The sequence below is a fragment of the Oncorhynchus mykiss genome, chromosome 7 (genome assembly GCF_057628025.1).
Source record: "Oncorhynchus mykiss isolate SJ-2025 chromosome 7, ASM5762802v1, whole genome shotgun sequence".
Lineage (NCBI taxonomy): Eukaryota > Metazoa > Chordata > Actinopteri > Salmoniformes > Salmonidae > Oncorhynchus > Oncorhynchus mykiss.
Genome location: NC_143028.1, coordinates 76087372 through 76111792, shown reverse-complemented (window position 1 = coordinate 76111792; position 24421 = coordinate 76087372). Strand labels below are relative to the sequence as shown.

Genomic DNA, 24421 nt, shown 5'->3' with positions numbered 1-24421 from the left:
GTGCATCGAGGACTTCGTCCCCGCAGTGACTGTACGTACATACCCCAACCAGAAGCCATGGATTAAAGGCAACATTCACACTAATCTAAAGGTTAGAGCTGCCACTTTCAAGGTGCGGGACTCTAACCCGGAAGCTTACAAGAAATCCTGCTATGCCCTGCGACGAACCATTAAACAGGCAAAGCATCAATACAGGGCTAAGATTGAATCATACTACACCAGCTCTTATGTGGCAGAGCTTGCAAACTACTATAGACTACAAAGGAACACAGCCGCAAGCTGCCCAGTGACACGAGCCTTCCAGACGAGCTAAATCACTTCTATGATCGCTTCGAGGCAAGCAAAACTGAGAAATACATGAGAGCATCAGCTGTTCCGGATGACTGTGTGATCACGCTCTCCGTAGCCAACGTGAGTAAGACCTTTAAACAGGTCAACATACACAAGGCTGCGGAGCCAGACGGATTACTGGGATGTGTGCTCCAGGCAAGTGCTGACCAACTGGCAGGTGTCTTCATTGACATTTTCAACATGTCCCTGATTGAGTCTATAATACCAACATGTGTCAAGCAGACCACCATAGTCCCTGTGTCCAAGAACACAATGGCAACCTGCCTCAATGACTACAGACCCGTTGCACTCACATCCGTAGCCATTAAGTGCTTTGAAAGGTTGGTAATGGCTCACATCAACACCATTATCCCAGAAACCCTAGACCCACCCAAATTTGCATACCGCCCAAACAGATCCACAGATGATACAATCTCTATTGCACTCCACACTTCCCTTTCCCCCCTGGACAAAAGGAACACTTATGTGAGAATGCTATTCATTGAAAACAGCTCAGCGTTCAACACCATAGTATCCTCAAAGCTCATCACTAAGCTAAGGATCCTGGGACTAAACACCTCCCTCTGCAACTGGATCCTGGACTTCCTGACGGGCCACTCCCAGGTGGTGAGGGTAGGTAGCATCACATCTCCCATGCTGATCCCCAAAACTGGAGCTCCCCGGGAGTGCGTGCTCGGTCCCCTCCTGTACTCCCTGTTCACCCACAATTGCATGGCCAGGTACGACTCCAACACCATCATTAAGTTTGCAGACGACACAACAGTGCTAGGCCTGATCACCGACAACAATGAGACAGCCTATAGGGAGGAGGTCAGAGACCTGGCCAAGTGGTGCCAGGACAACAACCTATCCCTCAACGTAACCAAGACTAAGGAGAATATTGTGGACTACAGGAAAAGGAGGACCAGGCACTCCTCATCGAAGGGGCTGTAGTGGAGCAGGTTGAGACCTTGAAGTTCCTTGGTGTCCACATCAACAACAAACTAGAATGGTCCAAACACACCAAGACAGTCGTGAAGAGGGCACGACAAAGCCCACCATTGTTCTTCTTCAGAGGGTAGTGCGTACGGCCCAGTACATCATTGGGGCTAAGCTGCCTGCCATCCAGGACCTCTACACCAGGCAGTGTCCAAGGAAGGCCCTAAAAATGGTCATAGACTGTTCTCTCTACTTCCGCGTGGCACTGTTGGTTTGAGCCTGTAAGTAAGCATTTCACTGTAAGGTCTACAGTCGTGGCCAAAAGTTTTGAGAATGACACAAATATTCATTTTCACAAAGTCTGCTGCCTCAGTTTGTATGATGGCAATTTGTATATACTCCAGAATGTTATGAAGAGTGATCAGATGAATTGCAATTAATTGCAAAGTCCCTCTTTGCCATGCAAATGAACTGAATCCACCCCAAAAAATTCCACTGCTTTTTAGCCTGCCACAAAAGGACTAGCTGACATCATGTCAGTGATTCTCTCGTTAACACAGGTGTGAGTGTTGACGAGGACAAGGCTGGAGATCACTCTGTCATGCTGATTGAGTTTGAATAACAGACTGGAAGCTTCAAAAGGAGGGTGGTGCTTGGAATCATTGTTCTTCCTCTGTCAACCATGGTTACCTGCAAGGAAACATGTGCCATCATCATAGCTTTGCACAAGAAGGGCTTCACAGGCAAGGATATTGCTGCCAGTAAGATTGCACCTAAATCAACCATTTATCGTCTCATCAAGAACTTCAAGGAGAACGGTTCAATTGTTGTGAAGAAGGCTTCAGGGCGCCCAAGAAAGTCCAGCAAGCGCCAGCACCGTCTCCTAAAGTTGATACAGCTGCGGGATCGGGGCGCCACCAGTACATAGCTTGCTCAGGAATGGCAGCAGGCAGGTGTGAGTGCATCTGCACACACAGTGAGGCGAAGACTTTTGGAGGATGGCCTTGTGTCAAGAAGGGCAGAAAAGAAGCCACTTCTCTCCAGGAAAAACATCAGGGACAGACTGATATTCTGCAAAAGGTACAGGGATTGGACTGCTGAGGACTGGGGTAAAGTAATTTTCTCTGATGAATCCCCTTTCCGATTGTTTGGGGCATCCGGAAAAAGCTTACTCCGGAGAAGACAAGGTGAGCGCTACCATCAGTCCTGTGTCATGCCAACAGTAAAGCATCCTGAGACCATTCATGTCTCAGGGGTTGCTTCTCAGCAAATGGAGTGGGCTCACTCACAATTTTGCCTAAGAACACAGCCATGAATAAAGAATGGTACTAACACATCCTCCGAGAGCAACTTCTTCCAACCATCCAGGAACAGTTTGGTGACGAACAATGCCTTTCCCAGCATGATGGAGCACCTTGCCATGAGGCTAAAGTGATAACTAAGTGGCTCGGGAACAAAACATCAATATTTTGCATCCATGGCCAGGAAACTCCCCAGACCTTAATCCCATTGAGAACTTGTCGTCAATCCTCAAGAAGCAGACAAACAAAAACCCACAAATTATGACAAACTCCAAGCATTGATTATGCAAGAATGGGCTGCCATCCGTCAGGATGTGGTCCAGAAGTTAATTGACAGCATGCCAGGGCGGATTGCAGAGGTCTTGAAAAAGAAGGGTCAACGCTGCAAATATTGAGTCTTTGCATCAACATCATATAAATGTCAATAAAAGTCTTTGACACCTATGAAATGCTTGTAATTATACTTCAGTATTCCATGACAAAAAATATCTAAAGACACTGAAGCAGCAAACTTTGTGGAAATTAATATTTGTGTCATTCTCAAAACTTTTGGCCACGACTGTACACCTGTTGTATTTGGCGCATGTGACAAATCAACTTTGATTTGATTTCACAGGACACGAGTCTATATCCTGTTTCTATAGTGTGAGGCAGTGTGATACACTCCCTGGACAGGACACTAGTCTATCTCCTGTTTCTATAGCGTGAGGCAGTTTGATACACTCCCTGGACAGGACACTAGTCTATCTCCTGTTTCTATAGCGTGAGGCAGTTTGATACACTCCCTGGACAGGACACTAGTCTATCTCCTGTTTCTATAGCGTGAGGCAGTTTGATACACTCCCTGGACAGGACACTAGTCTATCTCCTGTTTCTATAGTGTGAGGCAGGTTTATACACTCCCTGGACAGGACACTAGTCTATCTCCTGTTTCTGTAGCGTGAGGCAGCTTGATACATTCCCTTGAGAGGACACTCGTCTATCGCAGGCCCATTCCCCCAATCTATCCTGTTTTAATGCTGAGTGCCAAGCAAAGTCTTTGGTCTGACATGGCCAGGGGGTCGAACTCCCAATCTCAGGGCGGATACTCTAATCACAAGGCCACTGAGTTGGTCCTGCTTCAACTGTATACTATAATAATAATAATAATAGGCTTTGTAAAATGCTGTGATGTATTATACTATTCTTGTAGAACCAGGAAGAGAACGAGGAGGAGCTGTTGAACTAATGGCTCCATTATCCAACACGTTTCAGTCCTGCTGTCTTAAATCAAATTTACACTACAGCCACAGCTTGGCTTCTGGTAATAACCAGCATCAACCCACTTAGCAGCTAACATATAGAAGATTTATATCAGCTATTAGAATACATCGATGTCATTAAAACATACAAAAATTGTAAAGATTGAAAGCCTGTCTTTTTTTTTTTTTTTTTTTTGTTCACGTACCTCTTAGTCTCTGTGTCAACTCTCTGTCTCTGTTTGTCTCTGTTTGTACTCTCTGTCTCTGTCTGTCTCTGTTCGTACTCTCTGTCTCTGTCTCAACTCTCTGTCTCTGTCTCAACTCTGTCTCTGTGTCAACTCTCTGTCTCTGTTTGTACTCTCTGTCTCTGTCTCAACTCTCTGTCTCTGTTTGTACTCTCTGTCTGTGTCTGTTCGTACTCTCTGTCTCTGTGTCAACTCTCTGTCTCTGTCTGTCTCTGTTCGTACTCTCTGTCTCTGTCTCAACTCTGTCTTTGTCTCTCTCTTTCTCTCACACACACTCTCTCTCTCTCTCTCTCTATCTCTCTCTCTCTTTCTCTCTCTCTCTCTCTCTCTCTCTCTCTCTCTCGGTGTCCCAGTCCCTGTCTCTCTCGCTTTGTTTTTGACTCTCTCTCTGTCCCCCCCACTCTCTCTCTCTCTATTTCTCTCTCATCACAAGTGTTGTGTCACAACTGTGAATTAGTGCATTCTCTTCCGCCTGTTTATCTCACAGTAAGGCTTCATGTACCTCCTCTTCTATATTTTCTTTGCTCAAACAACCCTTAAGCATCGTTCTTTGGTTTCATCATTTTGTTGTTTCTTTTCCCCCTGACCAGCACATTTACATTGACATTTTAGTCATTTAGCAGACTTGTTGCTGTAACATCAGCTGTTGTTGTTGAAGGCCTGTTGGTGAGCTGTGGGAGTTTTGATAGCTGTGTGATGGTCTTTCAGGGCTGTTCAGTTGTAGTGGTTTCTGTGTTGTCAAAGATACACCAGCCAACCTGACAGCAACTTCATCATTTAATTTTTAAAAAATGTAATTAGGCAAGTCAGTTAAGAACTAATTCTTATTTACAATGACGGCCAACCCCGGCCAATCCTGGGCCAATTTTGCACCACCCTACGGGACTCCCAGTCACGGCTGGATGTGATACAACCTGGAATCGAACCAGGGACTATAATGACACCTCTTGCACTGAGATGAGTGGTACAGTGTTAGACCATGAGGACATGTTCATGTACCGACACGTGTTACATGTAACACGTGTTGTACTTCATGTGTGGTCACAGATACACCAGCCAGCTTCACTGCGGTGCCATCAAATAAAATACAGTTGTATTTGTCACATGCTTTGTAAACAACAGGTGTAGACTTGCAGTGAAATTATGACTTATGGGCCCTTTCCGGCAATGCAGAGAGAAAAAAAAAGAGAAACGGGCCTCCTGAGTGGTGCAGGCACTGCATCGCAGCGGTCTGAGGTGCCACTACAGCCTCGGGTTCGATTGTCATTACCCAAAGCTGTATATTATCCATGTCCATATTCAGACATGACCTTGAGAAATGTAGGATATTACAGTTCTTCAGATTACCTTGGTAGGATAGTCTCGAACGGAGCTCATCCAGTTTATTCTCCAGTGATTTTATGTTCACCAATAGATTGGACAGTAGAGGCGATTTATTTCATCGCCGACGTAGTCTTGTCAGGGAGCCCACTCGTTTGCCTCTCTTGCGCTGTTGCTTTTGAGTCCTTGGGATTAGGGCTTGGTCCAGAATGAGCGGTACATCCACAGCTGCCGACTCTATGAAGTAGAAATCTTCATCCAAATCGAGGTTAGTCATCGCTGTTCTGATGTCCAGAAGCTGTGGCTTAAATATTATGTTTTTTTTTTTTTAAATCAGCATAAAAAAAACCCACAAGATATCAGAATTGGTCAGGAGCCTGTAAAATGGCATCTACCCACCTCAGCGCCATCTTCAACCATGAGGACCGCTTCATCTAACATGTCACAAGTGTTCTGTTTCCTTCCTGTCTTGACTGAGATACACCAGCCGGTTCCACATTGATGACATCATGAATGTGCGTACTGCTTCATCTAACATGTAACATTTAACACGTGCACCTTCCTGTGTTGTCACAGATACACCAGCCAGCCTCATAGTGACGGCATCATGCTAGACCACGAGGACAGTTTCTGGTGTCAGGCCCTGGAAGACTTGGAGACCTGTGGACAGTCTGAGCTGCTCAGAGAGATAGAGGTATAGCTACAGTAACTGACATGGGTCAATTAAGACAATCAACTGTCTCCGAACCTTTAAAAACGGAGGAATCTGCCACACACCTGACAAGGAAGATAAGAGACTGAACAAAAGTGAAGAAAATGTCCTGCATACTTAGATCCATGTAAATTCCAAACGGGGAAAAGTTTCTCTGTGATACCAATAAGACCAAAGAGCAGAATTTGACAGTACAGGAAGTGGCAGGAATACAGTGGCACACATACTGAACATCCAGGTGTGTATTTGTTATTACACTCCTGCTGCTGGTGTCCTGTTATGTTGGGTCTAGCATGGTCACAGTAACATAGAGACATTCTTGGAAAGACTGCATACTAACAAACAATGTATGCTAGTTCTGTCCTTGAGCTGTTCTTGTCTATTGATGTTCTGTGTTATGTCATGTTTCATGTTCTGTGTGGACCCCAGGAAGAGTAGCTGCTGCTTTCGCAACAGCTAATGGGGATCCTAATTAAATGCCAAAATACCACAGGAACTTAAGCATTAAGGCCCAAGGGGTTTGGTATTTGGCCAATATTCCACGGCTAAAGGCTTTTCTTATGCGCAACGCGTAGTGCCGTGATACAGCCCTTAGCCGTGGTATATTGGCCATATACCACAAACTCCCAAGGTGCGTGCGTTATTGCTATTAGAAACTGGTTACCGATGTAATTAAAGCAGTAAGAATAAATGCCTTGTCGTAGCCGTGGTATACGATCTGATATACCACGTCTGTCAGCCAATCAGCATTAAGGGCTCGACCACCCAGTTTATAATAAAAAAATATAGCCTGGATCTGTTTCTGTACAGTATATTAGGATGTCAATAAAAAGACAGGTGGACATCGACAATTTTTGGTTTCTGCTCGCATTTTCAGACCCCAGCTGGAATCTGCTTTGATCGTTAAAGCAGTGTAATGTTATTCCAGAATGTTAGTCTACAGTTCCCAGTATAATGTTATTCCAGCATGTTAGTCTACAGTTCCCAGTATAATGTTATTCCAGCATGTTAGTCTACAGATCCCAGTATAATGTTATTCCAGCATGTTAGTCTACAATTCCCAGTATAATGTTATTCCGGCATGTTAGTCTACAGTTCCCAGTATAATGTTATTCCAGCATGTTAGTCTACAGTTCCCAGTATAATGTTATTCCAGCATTTTAGTCTACAGTTCCCAGTATAATGTTATTCCAGCATGTTAGTCTACAGTTCCCAGTATAATGTTATTCTGGCATGTTAGTCTACAGTTCCCAGTATAATGTTATTCCAGCATGTTAGTCTACAGTTCCCAGTATAATGTTATTCCAGCATGTTAGTCTACAGTTCCCAGTATAATGTTATTCCAGCATGTTAGTCTACAGTTCCCAGTATAATGTTATTCCTGCATGTTAGTCTACAGTTCCCAGTATAATGTTATTCCAGCATGTTAGTCTACAGTTCCCAGTATAATGTTATTCCGCCATGTTAGTCTACAGTTCTCAGTATAATGTTATTCCAGCATGTTAGTCTACAGTTCCCAGTATAATGTTATTCCAGCATGTTAGTCTACAGATCCCAGTATAATGTTATTCCAGCATGTTAGTCTACAATTCCCAGTATAATGTTATTCCGGCATGTTAGTCTACAGTTCCCAGTATAATGTTATTCCAGCATGTTAGTCTACAGTTCCCAGTATAATGTTATTCCAGCATTTTAGTCTACAGTTCCCAGTATAATGTTATTCCAGCATGTTAGTCTACAGTTCCCAGTATAATGTTATTCTGGCATGTTAGTCTACAGTTCCCAGTATAATGTTATTCCAGCATGTTAGTCTACAGTTCCCAGTATAATGTTATTCCAGCATGTTAGTCTACAGTTCCCAGTATAATGTTATTCCAGCATGTTAGTCTACAGTTCCCAGTATAATGTTATTCCTGCATGTTAGTCTACAGTTCCCAGTATAATGTTATTCCAGCATGTTAGTCTACAGTTCCCAGTATAATGTTATTCCGCCATGTTAGTCTACAGTTCTCAGTATAATGTTATTCCAGCATGTTAGTCTACAGTTCCCAGTGTAATGTTATTCCGTTATGTTAGTCTACAGTTCCCAGTATAATGTTATTCCGGCATGTTAGTCTACAGTTCCCAGTATAATGTTATTCCAGCATGTTAGTCTACAGTTCCCAGTATAATGTTATTCCAGCATGTTAGTCTACAGTTCCCAGTATAATGTTATTCCAGCATGTTAGTTTACAGTTCCCAGTATAATGTTATTCCATTATGTTAGTCTACAGTTCCCAGTATAATGTTATTCCGGCATGTTAGTCTACAGTTCCCAGTATAATGTTATTCCAGCATGTTAGTCTACAGTTCCCAGTATAATGTTATTCCGGCATGTTAGTCTAGAGTTCCCAGTATAATGTTATTCCAGCATGTTAGTCTACAGTTCCCAGTATAATGTTATTCCAGCATGTTAGTCTACAGTTCCCAGTATAATGTTATTCCAGCATGTTAGTCTACAGTTCCCAGTATAATGTTATTCCAGCATGTTAGTCTACAGTTCCCAGTATAATGTTATTCCATTATGTTAGTCTACAGTTCCCAGTATAATGTTATTCTGGCATGTTAGTCTACAGTTCCCAGTATAATGTTATTCCAGCATGTTAGTCTACAGTTCCCAGTATAAAGTTATTCCGGCATGTTAGTCTACAGTTCCCAGTATAATGTTATTCCGGCATGTTAGTCTACAGTTCCCAGTATAATGTTATTCCAGCATGTTAGTCTACAGTTCCCAGTATAATGTTATTCCAGCATTTTAGTCTACAGTTCCCAGTATAATGTTATTCCGGCATGTTAGTCTACAGTTCCCAGTATAATGTTATTCCGGCATGTTAGTCTACAGTTCCCAGTATAATGTTATTCCGGCATGTTAGTCTACAGTTCCCAGTATAATGTTATTCCGGCATGTTAGTCTACAGTTCCCAGTATAATGTTATTCCGGCATGTTAGTCTACAGTTCCCAGTATAATGTTATTCCTGCATGTTAGTCTACAGTTCCCAGTATAATGTTATTCCAGCATGTTAGTCTACAGTTCCCAGTGGTCCCATACACATTATATATTTACATACTGGGAATGCGTCCCAAATGATACCTTATTCACTATGTAGTGCACTACTCTTGGCCAGAGACCCATGGACCCTGGTAGTGCCCTAAATTGGCAATACGGTGTGATTTGTGAAGCATCCTGAGGAACTTTGTGGAGTCCTTGCCAGGTACTGGAGTCTCTGTCTGGAGTGGGTTCTATTTTTATGTCAGTGGAAAACAGAATTTACATGACTTTATTATGTGTTATAAGACATAGGAGTGGTCAAATGTATTGCTATTTAAGGGGTCCGGGTGTCTTGGCTTTTCTACTCTTCTCTGCTCTACTCTACTCTCTACTCTACTATGCTCTACTCTGTACTCTACTCTACTCTGTATTCTACCCCACAATGCTCTTCTCTACTCTGTACTCTGCTATGCTCTACCCTATGCTCTACTCTACTTTACTCTGTACTCTACTCTGCTATGCTCTACCCTATGCTCTACTCTACTCTACTCTACTCTATACGCTACTCTGTACTCTACTCTGCTCTGCTCTTTACTCTACTCTGCTATGCTCTACTATAATATACTCTACTCTGTACTCTACTCTGCTATGCTCTACCCTATGCTCTACTCTACTCTACTCTATACTCTACTCTGTACTCTACTCTGCTCTGCTCTGTACTCTACTCTACTCTGCTCTACTCTACTCTGCTATGCTCTACTATAATATACTCTACTCTGTACTCTACTCTACTCTACTATGCTCTACTCTACTCTGTACTCTACTATGCTCTACTGTACTCTGTACTGTACTGTACTATGTTCCACTATACTCTACTATGCTACTCTAATCTGTACTATACTCTACTATGCTCTACTATACTCTGCTATGCTCTACTCTACTCTGTACTCTACTCTGTTCTGTTCTGTACTCTACTCTGTATTCTACTATGCTCTACTCTACTCTGTACTCTCCTCTACTATGCTCTACTCTACTCTGTACACTACTCCACTATGCTCTACTCTACTCTGTACTCTACTCTACTCTACTATGCTCTACTCTACTCTGTACTCTACTCTACTCTACTATGCTCTACTATACTCTACTCTTCTCTACTCTGTACTCTTCTCTACTCTGTACTCTACTCTACTCTGCTATGCTTTACTCTACTCTGTACTCTTCTCTGTACCCTACTCTACTCTGTACTCTTCTCTGTACCCTACTCTACTATGTACTCTACTCTGCTCTACTATGTACTCTACTCTACTCTACTCTATACCCTACTCTACTATGTACTCTACTCTGCTCTACTATGTACTCTACTCCACTCTACTCTATACCCTACTCTACTCTGTACTCTACTCTACTCTACTCTATACCCTACTCTACTATGTACTCTACTCTGCTCTACTATGTACTATACTCTACTCTATACCATACTCTACTCTGTACTCTACTCTACTTTCTCTCTATAGGCATCCATCATGACGGGCAGTGCCATCAGTATTGGGGTGGATGGTAACAAGTCCCATGCCATCTCCCACCCTGGGGACCCCGTCAGCCAGCCCCGCGTCAGCCCTCTACGGAGGAGCTCCCTCCTGCACCACGATGCCAAGACCCACCTGCACCAGGAGGTCCACCTCCACCAGGAGGCCCATCTGCCCCCGGAGGCCCAGCTCCTGCACCACGAGGCCAGGACCCAGCTGCATCATGAGGCCAAGGCCAAGAACACACTCCGGGTGTCTGAGAAGACCTGGGAGTCCCGCAGAATCAAGGAGGAGATGCAGGAGATCCTATCCCCGAACCCTCTTGAGCTACACAAGGTGACTAATGTACCCACCATGCAGGGCTCTCCAAGCCTGTTTTTGGAGAGCTGCCTTCCCGTAGGATTTTACTCCAACCCTAATCAAGCGCACTTGATTCTTATAATTAGCTGGTTGATGATCTGAATCGACTGGCATTGGAGTGTAAACCTACAGGAGGGTAGCTCTCCAGGAACAGGGTTGGAGTTAACCTACAGAAGGGTAGCTCTCCAGAAACAGGGGTGGAGTTAAAACCTACAGGAGGGTAGCTCTCCAGGAACAGGGTTGAAGTTAAAGCCTACAGGAGGGTAGCTCTCCAGGAACAGGGTTAAAGAGCCCTGCACCACGGGAACCTGACTGATTTGACTTGACTCCACCATATGCTGTTGTTCCTTCCTGTTGGGGTCTAGACAGTGTACAGTAACAGAACACAGTAACAGAACACAGTAACAGAACACAGTAACATAACACAGTAATCAATAATATATCAATACATACATTATTGACTAACAACACTCTAATGTATTGATTGGCTTGTGCATCCTGCTCTTCACTGTCAGACCAACCTGTCTGCTGTAGTTCGTTTTCTCAATAGCATTGGTCTTGCCAATAGCGGCTCTTTCTGAGGAAGGTTTTACTTGCGAAGATCGTGATGCTGAATACACAGTACTGCAAGTCACAGAATAAGAGTGTGCCTGCTAAATGCAGGCTTCACTGCGCTCAGAGGTAAAGGTAACACCATAGCCACCCTTCTCTGTCATTGGCTTTAGTTAGCATTTTAAGTGTATGTTCAACCATCCCAAGGCCCCATTATGTCACAAAGCTGTGCAGCCATGTGTGAAGATGCAGGATATATGAGCAGTACTAACAGTGTTAAAGGAGTTATGTGTCCAGCTGTATTCAGCTATGTCCAGTTATATCCAGCCATATCCAGCTATGTCCAGTTATGTCCAGCTATGTCCAGCTATGTCCAGTTATATCCAGCCATATCCAGCCATGTCCAGTTATGTCCAGCTATGTCCAGCTATGTCCAGCTATGTCCAGTTATATCCAGCCATATCCAGCCATGTCCAGTTATGTCCAGCTATGTCCAGCTATGTCCAGTTATGTCCAGCTATGTCCAGCTATGTCCAGTTATATCCAGCCATATCCAGCTATTTCCAGCTATGTCCAGCTATGTCCAGTTATGTCCAGCTATGTCCAGCTATGTCCAGTTATGTCCAGTTATGTCCAGTTATGTCCAGCTATGTCCAGCTATGTCCAGCTATGTCCAGTTATGTCCAGCTATGTCCAGCTATGTCCAGCTATGTCCAGCTATATCCAGTTATGTCCAGTTATGTCCAGTTATGTCCAGCTATGTCCAGCTATGTCCAGTTATATCCAGCTATGTCCAGTTATGTCCAACTATGTCCAGCTATATCCAGCTGTGTGTGTGTTGAAGCTACTGTATGTGTTTGCAGCACTAAACTAATGGGTTGTATTACCTTATCGGGTTGTAATTCCCAGGTGACGGTGATGAAGGATCCAGAGAGCGATGACTTCGGCTTCAGCGTCTCCGACGGGTTCCTGGAGAAAGGTGTTTATGTCAACATGATCCGTCCCGAGGGCCCGGCTGACCGTGCAGGCCTGAAACCATATGACAGGATCCTACAGGTGCCTACTGCGTCTGTATCTACCCATCAGCCTTTAACTAGCCATCAGCCTGTAACTAGCCATCAGCCTGTATCTACCCATCAGCCTGTAACTACCCATCAGCCTGTAACTACCCATCAGCCTGTGTCTACCCATCAGCCTGTAACTACCCATCAGCCTGTATCTACCCATCAGCCTGTAACTACCCATCAGCCTGTAACTACCCATCAGCCTGTATCTACCCATCAGCCTGTAACTACCCATCAGCCTGTATCTACCCATCAGCCTGTAACTACCCATCAGCCTGTATCTACCCATCATCCTGTATCTACCCATCAGCCTTTAACTAGCCATCAGCCTGTAACTACCCATCAGCCTGTATCTACCCATCATCCTGTATCTACCCATCAGCCTGTAACTACCCATCAGCCTGTAACTACCCATCAGCCTGTATCTACCCATCAGCCTGTATCTACCCATCAGCCTGTATCCACCCATCAGCCTGTAACTACCCATCAGCCTGTAACTACCCATTAGCCTGTATCTACCCATCAGCCTGTAACTAGCCATCAGCCTGTAACTACCCATCAGCCTGTAACTACCCATCAGCCTGTATCTACCCATCAGCCTGTAACTACCCATCAGCCTGTACAGTAGATAAACAGACAGACAGACAGACAGACAGACAGACAGACAGACAGACAGACAGACAGACAGACAGACAGATAGATAGATAGATAGATAGATAGATAGATAGATAGATAGATAGATAGATAGATAGATAGATAGATAGATAGATAGATAGATAGATAGATAGATAGATAGATAGATAGATAGATAGAGATACACGAACACACACACACAGAATGGCACTAGCAGTGTTAGTATCTAATGATCATGTGTCTGTGTTATTTTACTGGGATTTTCTTCAGCTAGCCTGGCGTGTAACACCCACCCACCCCCCCTCTCTCTCTCCCCCCCCCCTCTCTCTCTCTCTCAATTTACCCCTCTACCCCTCTCTCCTCCCCCCCCTGACTCCCTATCTACCCCTCTCTCCTTCCCTCCCCCTGCCTCCCTATCTACCCCTCTCTCCTTCCCTCCCCCTGACTCCCTATCCACCCCTCTCTCTCTCTCTCTCCCCCTGACTCCCTATCCACCCATCTCTCCTTCCCTCCCCCTGACTCCCTATCCACCCCTCTCTCCTTCCCTCCCCCCTGCCTCCCTCTCCCCCCTGACTCCCTATCCACCCCCTCTCCCTCTCTCCCCCTTGACTCCCTATCCACCCCTTTCTCCTTCCCTCCCCCTGACTCCCTATCCACCCCTCTCTCCCTCTCTCCTTCCCTCCCCCTGCCTCCCTATCTAACCCTCTCTCCTTCCCTCCCCCTGACTCCCTATCCACCCCTCACTCCTTCCCTCTCCCCTGACTCCCTATCTACCCCTCTTTCCTTCCCTCCCCCCTGACTCCCTATCCACCCCTCTCTCTCTCTCTCTCTCTCCCCCTGACTCCCTATCCACCCCTCTCTCCTTCCCTCCCCCTGACTCCCTATCCACCCCTCTCTCCTTCCCCCCCCCCTGCCTCCCTCTCCCCCCTGACTCCCTATCCACCCCTCTCTCCCTCTCTCCCCCTTGACTCCCTATCCACCCCTTTCTCCTTCCCTCCCCCTGACTCCCTATCCACCCCTCTCTCCCTCTCTCCTTCCCTCCCCCCTGCCTCCCTCTCTCACCCTCTCTCCTTCCCTCCCCCCTGTCTCCCTCTCTCTCCCTCTCTCCTTCCCTCCCCCTGCCTCCCTCTCTCTCCCTCTCTCCTTCCCTCCCCCTGGCTCTCAATACAGACCGCTGGCAAGTTAATAAACGATCAGCGTATTAACAGAGAAAACATGGAGGGACAGGTTGGGTTGTGACCACTGGGAGATGGCAATAGCAACCCCACTGGTGGGAAAACAGTACAGTTATTATTATATCTTCCCTTTCATACCCATGAGACAGAAGAAAATAAAATAAAATAGGAAGACATGTTTAGACCAGAAGAAGTACAGTATCTATTTCAACCTTTAATACCCATGAGACAGAAGAAAAATTGAAGGACATTTTTATACCAGAATAGGACAATGGGAATGGTTCTGATGAAGCCAAAGCCACAGTTTAATAAAGTCCACTTATTGAAGGTAAATAAAGAAACCAAGAACGACTTACTATAAAAACTCACATTCAACGTGTACTGACTCGGCCAAGATAAAAAGTTAAATATGCACAACCAGCACATATGCCAGTTGCTCTTAACTTCCAGATCTCAGTTCCCTAGCTGTCTTCCAAGCCTGAATCTCACTATACGGCGGCCAACCCAAGCTGTTCTGTGCTTGCTCTGATATTTTCCTTTCACGTTGTCCTTCCAGCCTGGTTTCCAGCTGCCATGGTGGATCTGTAACCAGGCCAGAGCAGTTACAGCTCGGTTTGGCTCAGTTTGGTTCGGTTTGGCTCGGTTCGGTTCGGTTTGGGTTCGGGCCCATATGGTGTGAACCAGAATAAAACAGTGCACACTGATGTGGTTATAAAGCGTAATTAACAGGGCTGTTGCTATGTTGACTATTGACTACGGTGTTTGTGGAGTTTATATTCCTAGAAATCAGTCCTTGGTTACAATGTTTTATGGTTTAGAATCTGATATGTCTGTGCGCGGTCTACAGTAGTAGCAGAAGTGTCCATATTGTGGCTGGAATCGATACAACTTGTTAATACGGATGGTGTATGTATGTCTATTTGACACCCTCCATTTTGTATCGCTGTCGTAGTGAGGACTGTGCAACACATTAATAAACAACTGCTTCAACATGCACACAGGTCTGAATCCTAACACACACAAATCATCCTACTGAAATCATTGAATGATTAAGGCAATATTCAGAGTTGCACGTGCAAATCTATATGTCAGAATGCCACGCACATCGTGACACATACCATACTGTCCAAACTCCAAAGTGACTAATTCTACCGACAGGGTCAAATAATGAATGAATCTGCATGTCTTCCCATTATTTGGGACGTGTGAACGTGTCATTGTAAATGTCAACAGTTCTGTAAGTCACGTTGTCTGCTAAAGTCTGCAAAATGACTCTATTTTAGGGGGTTGGTGAACCACATGCGTACCAGGAACTTGACTCCCAAGTTGATCGTCTTGATTCAATACTTGCCATACCATCCACCGTTTTTAGAAAATTGTGCCGTGATCAACTATGTACTGAATATGAGTCTAATGAATTACTGAATAGGAGGCTAATTAATTACTGAATAAGACTAATTCATTATTGAATACGAGGCTAATGAATGACTGAATAAGAGTCTAATGAATGACTGAATAAGAGTCTAATGAATGGACTGAATATGAGTCTAATGAATGACTGAATAGGAGGCTAATTCATTACTGAATAAGGCTAATTCATTACTGAATAAGGCTAATTCATCATTGAATACGAGGCTAATGATTTACTGAATAAGAGTCTAATGAATGACTGAATAAGAGTCTAATGAATGACTGAATAAGAGTCTAATGAATGACTGAATAAGAGTCTAATGAATGACTGAATAAGAGTCTAATGAATGACTGAATAAGAGTCTAATGAATGACTGAATAAGAGTCTAATGAATGACTTCCCCTGGTGCTGTAGGTGAACCACGTGCGTACCAGAGACTTTGACTGCTGCCTGGCTGTCCCCCTGATCACCGAGGCCGGGGACAAGCTGGAGCTGGTGATCAGCAGGAACCCTCTGGCCCAGCAACTGCACCATGAACCGGACTGTCTGGACCAGGACCAAGGACTTCTCATCTCTGCACTGCAGTCCAACAGTAGGGAGCACCACCACTATGCCACTACAACTCGAGCCATGGACCTGTGATTTACAGACACGCAGTACAGACACACGGAACCACAGACCAGGAATAAGGACTACTGATTTCTGCACTGCAGTCCAACAGCAGAGACCACCACTACAACCGGAGCCATGGATCCTGTGATTACAGACACAGACTACAGTCACACCAAGCCACAGACCACGACCATGGAACTGTATCTGAATCTACAACCGCAAACAAAACCATGTGTTTACAGACACACCAATGACCTGTGACTTTACAGCCTGCAGACACACCAATGACCTGTGACTTTACAGCCTACCGACACACCAATGACCTGTGACTTTACAGCCTACAGACACACCAATGACCTGTGACTTTACAGCCTACAGACACACCAATGACCTGTGACTTTACAGCCTACCGACACACCAATGACCTGTGACTTTACAGCCTACAGACACACCAATGACCTGTGACTTTACAGCCTACAGACACACCAATGACCTGTGACTTTACCTGTGACTTTACAGCCTGCAGACATACCAATGACCTGTGACTTTACAGCCTACAGACACACCAATGACCTGTGACTTTACAGCTTACAGACACACCAATGACCTGTGACTTTACAGCCTACAGACACACCAATGACCTGTGACTTTACCTGTGACTTTACAGCCTACAGACACACCAATGACCTATGACTTTACAGCCTACAGACACACCAATGACCTGTGACTTTACAGCCTACAGACACACCAATGACCTGTGACTTTACAAACAAAAGACACACAGTCAAAGACAAGCGCCATGGACCTATACATACTACAGACACACTTTGGGCCTGTGATTACAGACACACCATGTCTCAGACCTGTAACTACAGACCTATAACTACAGACCTGTAACTACAGACCTGTAAATACAGACCTATAACTACAGACCTATAACTACAGACATGTAACTACAGACATATAACTACAGACCTGTAACTACAGACCTATAACTACAGACCTATAACTACAGACCTGTAACTGCAGACCTGTAACTGCAGACCTGTAACTACAGGCCTATAACTACAGACCTATAACTACAGACCTACAACTACAGACCTGTAACTACAGACCTGTAACTACAGACCAGTAACTACAGACCTGTAACTACAGACCTATAACTACAGACCTGTAACTACAGACCTGTAACCACAGACATATAACTACAGACCTATAACTACAGACCTATAACTACAGACCCATAACTACAGACCTGTAACCACAGACATATAACTATAGACACACAGAGACAGAACAACAGACCAGCATCACAGACCTGTAATTACAAACACACTGAACCACAGACCAGCATCACATACCTGTAATTACAAACACACTGAACCACAGACCAGCATCACAGACCTGTAATTACAAACACACTGAAACACAGACCAGCATCACAGACCTGTAATTACAAACACACTGAACCACAGACCAGCATCACAGACCTGTAATTACAAACACACTGAACCACAGACCAGCATCACAGACCTGTAATTACAAACACACTGAACCACAGACTAGCATCACAGACCTGTGGCCAGGGGTTCCACTGACACGGAACCACAGACCAGCATCACAGACCTGTGGCCAGGGGTTCCACTGACACGGAACCACAGACACTACCCGTGGTGGCTGGACTTGTACCGACAGCTACACCGTACAGACTCACAGAACTCTGTCTTCAGCCCTATCAAACACGGTAAAAAAAATTATAATGTGAAAATGTTTTTACAGATTCCTTTATACCCCAAGTCTCGTGTTTCCTGTGTTGTCATTATGTCAACCCCTTATATATATAAATATATATATATATATATATATATTAAAAAATGAAGAAACAGTTGACCTGTGACCTATTCTGAAACTGCTTTTGTTTGTTAGAGTCTTCAAAAAGTGGAAGCTTTGAACACACACACACACACACACACACACACACACACACACACACACACACACACACACACACACACACACACACACACACACACACACAGACACACACACACACACACAGACACACACACACACACACACACACACACACACACACACACACACACACACACACACAGACACACACAGACACACACACACACACACACACACACACACACACACACACACACACACACACACACACACACACACACACACAGACACACACACACACACACACACACACACACAGACACACACACACACACACACACACACACACACACACACACACAGACACACACACACACACACACACACACACACACACACACACACACACACACACACACAGACACACACACACACACACACACACACAGACACACACACACACACACAGACACACACACACACAGACACACACACACACACACACACACACACACACACACACGCGCACACACGCACACAGACACACACACACACAGACACACACAGACACACACACACACACACACACACACACACACACACACGCACACACGCACACACGCACACACGCACACAGACACACACACACACAGACACACACAGACACACACACACACACACAGACACACACACACACACACACACACAGACACAGACACACACACACACACACACACACACACACACACACACACACACACACACACACACTGTTGACAAATGGTGAAGGAGGACAATGCAGAAGCCTGCTGCTATTGGGGAGCTGATGGGGATAATAAAACTAAAGTGTTTGGTCCTTCAGCAAAGACTTTAATCTGGACATATGGTGGTCAGTCAGTGGTCGGAAGAGTATTTACACTGCAATCCTTTTTTATTTATTTGTATTGATTGATGCGCTTTCATATTTCAACGTTTTGGCCAAACGGATTTACGGATGTCCTCAAGCAACAACCTGAGACATAATAATATTCCACTGAGTAGAACCTTTTCCACGTTATCTTTGTTTATCCTAATGATGTATCTTTGAGTTTGTCCTCCTTTCTCTCCACTCCCTCTTCATCTATCCCTCTACCCATCTACCCCTCTATCCCTCTACCCATCTACCCCTCTATCCATCTACCCCTCTATCCCTCTACTCCTCTACCCCTCTACCCATCTACCCATCTACCCCTCTACCCATCTATCCCTCTATCCCTCTACCCCTCTATCCCTCTACCCCTCTACCCATCTACCCATCTACCCCTCTACCCATCTATCCCTCTATCCGTTAATCTACCCCTCTATCCATCTACCCCTCTACCCCTCTATCCCTCTACCCATCTACCCCTCTACCCATCTACCCATCTATCCCTCTACCCCTTTACCCATCTACCCATCTACCCCTCTATCCATCTACCCATCTATCCCTCTATCCATCTACCCCTCTATCCCTCTACCCCTCTATCCCTCTACCCCTCTACCCATCTACCCCTCTATCCCTCTATCCCTCTGTTAATCTACCCCTCTACCCCTCTACCCCTCTACCCCTCTACCCCTCTATCCCTCTACCCCTCTATCCATGTATGCCTCTACCCCTCTATCCCTCTATCCATCTATGCCTCTACCCCCCTGTCCTGGCATCATATATCATCTAACCCCATGTGCCATATTGGAATTGGAGGGCACATAACATCCTGTCTGTCCTCTCTGAACTAAACTAAAGCCAAGCTGCCACTCCCCCACCTCTACCAGGCCAAATATTCAAATGTTTCCCATGATGGAAAATGGCTGTGGCTATTTTAGACTCACAGTTAAACCTGGGCATAATATAGCAGCACCAAACCCTCTTCAAGCACCTCAGTGTCCAGCTCCCAGCTCCCAGCCTTTTAAGCCTTGCTGTTAAGAGGATAAAGCACAGAGGACACTGAGGCCTGCTCTCATTTGACCCCCAGGTCAACCTGAAGTAGCACAGAGGACACTGAGGCCTGCTTTCATTTGACCCCCAGGTCAACCTGAAGTAGCACATAGGACACGGAGGCCTGCTTTCATTTGACCCCCAGGTCAACCTGAAGTAGCACATAGGACACGGAGGCCTGCTTTCATTTGACCCCCAGGTCAACCTGAAGTAGCACAGAGGACACTGAGGCCTGCTTTCATTTGACCCCCAGGTCAACCTGAAGTAGCACAGAGGACACTGAGGCCTGCTTTCATTTGACCCCCAGGTCAACCTGAAGTAGCACATAGGACACGGAGGCCTGCTTTCATTTGACCCCCAGGTCAACCTGAAGTAGCACAGAGGACACTGAGACCTGCTCTCATTTGACCCCCAGGTCAACCTGAAGTAGCACAGAGGACACTGAGGCCTGCTTTCATTTGACCCCCAGGTCAACCTGAAGTAGCACAGAGGACACTGAGACCTGCTTTCATTTGACCCCCAGGTCAACCTGAAGTAGCACAGAGGACACTGAGGCCTGCTTTCATTTGACCCCCAGGTCAACCTGAAGTAGCACAGAGGACACTGAGGCCTGCTTTCATTTGACCCCCAGGTCAACCTGAAGTAGCACAGAGGACACTGAGGCCTGCTTTCATTTGACCCCCAGGTCAACCTGAAACAACAACCTCTCTGTTAATAGATTTGAGGCTTTATTCAAGCTGTATCCATGAAGGGCTATAGATTCTGTGCTAGTAATTTTAAGGTGATTTCCGATTCAATCAATCAATCAAATTTATTTATAAAGCCCTTCTTACATCAGCTGATGTCACAAAGTGCTGTACAGAAACCCAGCCTAAAACCCCACACAACAAGCAATGCAGGTATAGAAGCACGGTGGCTAGGAAAAACTCCCTAGAAAGGCCAGAACTAGAGAGGAACCAGGCTCTGAGGTTTGGCCAATCCTCTTCCGATTGAGTCGACATATGTGAGAACACTACTACTGTGGGAACAGTCTTTCAACAGCGCTGAATTTCTGCGATACAGAGTGAATAGTGTTCTTGGTATTAATAAACTATGTGCCATTGTACTAATGTACTAATGACCAATGGCAGCAAAGTCTTGGTTTTCATTAGGACACACAACAGAAAACATTTTCAAAAACGTTAGAAACAACAGAAAACGAAAAAAAAAGTCCAGATAGTTTTCTTCTGACCACGACCCTGAGGTAACAACATATCTGCTTAGTCCACCTATTATTAACCCATATAATCAATAACTACTATGAATATTGGTTATGAAACATGGCTGGTAAAGGATCGTGTCATCCTTCCCTCTCTGGTCTACGAGGAATCCTTCTGCTTGATTTGATATTAAGGTCGAATGACAGAGAACACTCAGTAATCACAAACCAGGGGCAAGAGGTCAGAGATTTAAAAACAAACATTTAATGGTAGAAATAAACAGAGAATTGAAGTGTTTTTAAAATGAATTACAGTACATTGCTGTCGTCGTTATACTGTAGAAAAGTAATGAACGCATGGTCTTACGCACTCTCGATCGCAACGATATTTACCGTGCTCAAATCTTTACATTGGTGATCTGGTATGTTCCTATTCATCCAGTCTCCCAAAACATTCGGCAGCCCCAAAAGAGTTCCTATTAGTACTGCATCATATCAGCAACAAGATTAGATATACTGTACTTTGGTACAAACTTGATATGACATGTTTCGTCAACCACTAGGTAGAAGCAAAGGACAAGAGGACGAGGTCTTTGGGTTTCTTGGCTGACAATGAGTTTTGAGTGTGACTGGAACTCAGCAACGTCCTTCAGTTTCTCTCACTGGGAAAAACGTTCTAGCCTGGAACCAGTTCTGTTTGTGCTGTCTTTAAAAAAGACTGTGGTCGTCACGCCAAACAACGACTGTCGGAGTTGGAGCAAGAAAAGCACAAATAGTTCCTGGAACAAGTTAGTAACGTTCCTCTCTGTGTTTCGCTACTTTTTTCATGTTCTCAAAGACCAGTTTCAGTACACTACTTACAATGTGGTCAAGAAAGATCAAATAACATGCACCTTCTAGCATGTCTAGCTAGCAATGCCAGTTACCAATGCCAGTTACCAATGCCAGTTACTAATGCCAGTTACCAATGCCAGTTACCAATGCCAGTTACCAATGCCAGTTACCAATGCCAGTTACCAATGCCAGTTACCAATGTCAGTTACCAATGCCAGTTACCAATGCCAGTTACCAATGCCAGTTACCAATGCCAGTTACCAATGCCAGTTACCAATGTCAGTTACCAATGCCAGTTACCAATGCCAGTTACTAAAGCCAGTTACCAATGCCAGTTACCAATGCCAGTTACTAATGCCAGTTACCAATGCCAGTTACCAATGCCAGTTACCAATGCCAGTTACCAATGCCAGTTACCAATGCCAGTTACCAATGCCAGTTACCAATGCCAGTTACCAATGCCAGTTACTAATGCCAGTTTCCAATGCCAGTTACCAATGCCAGTTACCAATGCCAGTTACCAATGCCAGTTACCAATGCCAGTTACCAATGCCAGTTACCAATGCCAGTTACTAATGCCAGTTACCAATGCCAGTTACCAATGCCAGTTACCAATGTCAGTTACCAATGTCAGTTACCAATGCCAGTTACCAATGTCAGTTACCAATGTCAGTTACCAATGCCAGTTACCAATGCCAGTTACCAATGCCAGTTACCAATGCCAGTTACCAATGCCAGTTACCAATGTCAGTTACCAATGCCAGTTACCAATGCCAGTTACCAATGCCAGTTACCAATGCCAGTTACCAATGCCAGTTACCAATGCCAGTTACCAATGCCAGTTTCCAATGCCAGTTACCAATGCCAGTTACCAATGCCAGTTACCAATGCCAGTTACCAATGCCAGTTTCCAATGCCAGTTACCAATGCCAGTTACCAATGCCAGTTACCAATGCCAGTTACCAATGCCAGTTACCAATGCCAGTTTCCAATGCCAGTTACCAATGCCAGTTACCAATGCCAGTTACCAATGCCAGTTACCAATGCCAGTTTCCAATGCCAGTTACCAATGCCAGTTACCAATGCCAGTTACCAATGCCAGTTACCAATGCCAGTTACTAATGCCAGTTACCAATGCCAGTTACTAATGCCAGTTACCAATGCCAGTTACCAATGCCAGTTACCAATGCCAGTTACCAATGCCAGTTACTAATGCCAGTTACTAATGCCAGTTACCAATGCCAGTTACCAATGCCAGTTACCAATGCCAGTTACTAATGCCAGTTACCAATGCCAGTTACCAATGCCAGTTACCAATGCCAGTTACTAAAGCCAGGCAAGCATAAAGATGTTTGGAAAAATTAGAAAAGCTGCTACAACTTAGTTTCTTTCCAGGCAAACAATTATCTGTATTATCTTTCTAAGTCATCGGAGTGTATTACATACCGGTGAGCAGTCGACAAGTAAACAAGCGTCTCTTTAAGATTTCTCAGAAAACATGTTTGCAAGTGGGAAAACCTCTGCCTCCACTAGCTTGTTATTGAGAAAGACTATATTTAGGCCTATTATTAGCCCTTTATCTCTCATGTGGTCAAGAAAATTCCTGCCTTCTCTTCAAAAATCTATTTGTGAAGCTATTTTCTTGGTCCCCAGAGCAGCAAACCCCAAAACACGTTTCACTTGTAATTATCTGAGCATTACTCCAAATATTTTCCCTGCCCCGGGATACCTTCCAAATGGCACCCTTCCCTATGTAGTGCACTACTGTTGACCGTGGGCCCATAGGATAGTGCACTACTGTTGACCAGGGCCCATAGGATAGTACACTACTGTTGACCAGGGCCCATAGGATAGTGCACTACTGTTGACCGTGGGCCCATAGGATAGTGCACTACTGTTGACCAGGGCCCATAGGGTGCCATTTGGGATACATATCCAGAGTCCCGTTTATACCCTGTGTTGGAAAGCACCAGTTGTGTCTATGAAGTAGAAAGCACTCATTGTTTTTGAGAATTCTCATAAGAACAATCACCGTCTCTGTTCAGGCTTGTATTATTGCCCACGGAACTGG

General features: G+C 44.9%; 2 protein-coding genes across 2 annotated transcripts in view; one reads left to right on the top strand and one right to left on the bottom strand.

Annotated features, from left to right (window-relative positions):
* LOC110528605 (glutamate receptor-interacting protein 2) overlaps positions 1-18338 on the top strand; it is a 158204-nt gene extending 139866 nt beyond the window's left edge. The window contains exons 21-24 of the mRNA XM_090242236.1: positions 5953-6070; positions 10632-10979; positions 12465-12611; positions 16253-18338. Of these exons, the coding sequence (XP_090098362.1) occupies positions 5953-6070; positions 10632-10979; positions 12465-12611; positions 16253-16480 (841 nt within the window). The 3' untranslated portion in view covers positions 16481-18338. The remainder of the gene's footprint in view (positions 1-5952; positions 6071-10631; positions 10980-12464; positions 12612-16252) is intronic.
* Positions 1-23867, bottom strand: part of LOC110528604 (uncharacterized) — a 153436-nt gene extending 129569 nt beyond the window's left edge. Inside the window, exons 1-2 of the mRNA XM_090242002.1 lie at positions 23797-23867; positions 12443-12524 (exon numbers count right to left, since the gene is read on the bottom strand). The gene's annotated coding sequence lies outside the window, so the exon portion shown is untranslated. The remainder of the gene's footprint in view (positions 1-12442; positions 12525-23796) is intronic.
* Positions 23868-24421: the final 554 nt, after the last annotated feature.